Genomic DNA, 2,079 nt, shown 5'->3' on the forward strand with positions numbered 1-2,079 from the left:
GGGGGTAGTAGGTACCGGTGGTAAATTGATTAGAGGAGTAACTAAGCAAAGGGTAGGCGTTACAAATACTCCTCTCTTTAGAGATGGATCATCTAGGTGCTGTCATCAATCCAGACAAATCACGTCTTGTCTGGTGATGCACGTTGTGGAATGTGGAACAAAGCAAAGCACGAGGGAGATAGTGGATGTGGATGCACTAACCAGATGGGCAACCGCTACAGAGCTACCATGGCATGCACCCCTGATGTGATCTGATTATTTCTAATAATGATAGTGATCTATCTGAGACTAAGCTTATTACATCTCACTGCCCAGGAACAAATATCCCTCAACCCACCTTCAAGTAACACACATCGCAATGCCACAAATCCCGCTGTTGTCCTCCAAGAGGTCGATGGACCCGGATTCCCCATCATCCATACTCTCAATGCGCCTTACCTCTCCATCCGCATTTGTCCTACCTGATCGGCCTTTTTGGTCACTGCCCAACCCTGAACATCCACCAATTGTTTGCACCATGTCCACCCCTTCTCTGCCGGGTGATGTGAAAGACTGCACGATTGCTAACCCCAGCCTTGCCGCATCCACCTCCCAAAGACATCCTCTACTCTGTGTTGGGTCTCACTCTGCCTTCTGCAATGAAGGAGGGAGAGTGAAATGTAGACAACTTCTGTCAAACACCCTTGCCTCTGACTTAAGATTGTCCTGGTTGTATCGTAAAAAATCGTTCAGTTGTAACATCCTTTCGGTGGCTAGCTGCCATGCCTTCCGATGGAAGCTCGAGGGCTGGGGTACTGCCAGTTTGCCCAAGCCTAGACAGGGTAAGTCGAGAGGCAGAGGTCGCGTTCTGACCACGAACCTTAGGTCAGTAAATTCGTGCCCTAGTCACTGAGCCACCCCCCTGGTTGTATCATTTATAGCAGAGAAAAATTTGCTAACAGACTCACTAAATATACGTGGTATGACTGCTACGACATAACTCGTTTTGAAAAGCCTCCATGGTTTCCTTTTGGTTGTAACTACACCATTTGGAGGATGCATCGTCGTCCAAACACGCAACACCACTGGGCACCTCACGTTTTTGTCCAAATTTATAGCCCCTGCATGCTCAAAACCACATTAGTTGTGCACAATTTAGCTAATGCACGTCCTTCATGTTCTCATACGCCTACGCCTGTTTGCATCGATCACATACCTGTTATCTCCACCTGAATATCGATTGTCGTTTTTGAAATCGATCAGCCTCGCTTCACTGAAGCAGTTAGAAACGGTGACCCTCTTGGCTGCCTGCGATGACGAACCACAGTTTACCGCATAACATAGCGCCTTCTAGCAGACCTTGACACTGCTATCTTGGGTCCCCAATGTGGACACGGTTATTTTATTGCCTCATTCGAATGGTAGCAATGAACCGCGCTCCTGATGGACATAAGGATACCCTTGTTCCATGCTGGTCTTAGTTTGTCACATTTCCTTGGCCAATCCTAACTACCATGACAGCCCCAGCTGACTCACTTAAGATGTTCATGTACGGAGCTGTACACCAGCCCAATTTTGATGTCGCGATGAGGGTACCGCGACTGCGATACCCATTCTGACGGCTTGTCCGTAATTCATACCCCTGCTGTTTCCAGACAACATTTTTATGCACCCATCCGTCACGAAGAGACTGGACCTTATCGTGGTGTGGCGGTTTGTGTACCTCGGCGACCTATTGAGCTATACAGGGGGGTGTCCCAGCGACATTCACAGTCTCTCATACCAGGTTGGTCAATGGTTAGAGGTCTGACGAACACAGTCTCCTGGTCCTCCAGGTTGGGGGTTGGAACATGTATGGCGACTTGTTCCGTAGAAAAGGTAATGCATTTGCATTTCCCCGCCAAACACCGCTGCCTTGCGGTTAAGCTTTTGTTCGGGGGCCAGCCGTCCCTAATAACCGAACATCACATCATTTGGACGCATGTGCCACGTGCAGGACACGGGCCAGACGTAGGCATGCCCTGACTGGTCAGAATGCCAGCCAATCCGAGTCAAGCACCTTGACTCGACGGTTCTCGCCCCCTCACGGACATTCTGGCA

The 2,079-nt window shown here is 49.4% G+C and overlaps 1 protein-coding gene across 1 annotated transcript in view; it reads left to right on the forward strand.

Annotated features, from left to right (window-relative positions):
* Nucleotides 1–1,829: 1,829 nt before the first annotated feature.
* Nucleotides 1,830–2,079, forward strand: part of T265_07322 (hypothetical protein) — a gene marked incomplete at both ends in the record, with an annotated part of 4,613 nt that continues 4,363 nt past the window's right edge. The window contains one exon of the mRNA XM_009172814.1: nucleotides 1,830–1,857. Within this exon, the coding sequence (XP_009171078.1) occupies nucleotides 1,830–1,857 (28 nt within the window). The remainder of the gene's footprint in view (nucleotides 1,858–2,079) is intronic.

The sequence above is a fragment of the Opisthorchis viverrini genome (assembly GCF_000715545.1).
Source record: "Opisthorchis viverrini unplaced genomic scaffold opera_v5_168, whole genome shotgun sequence".
Taxonomy (NCBI): domain Eukaryota; kingdom Metazoa; phylum Platyhelminthes; class Trematoda; order Opisthorchiida; family Opisthorchiidae; genus Opisthorchis; species Opisthorchis viverrini.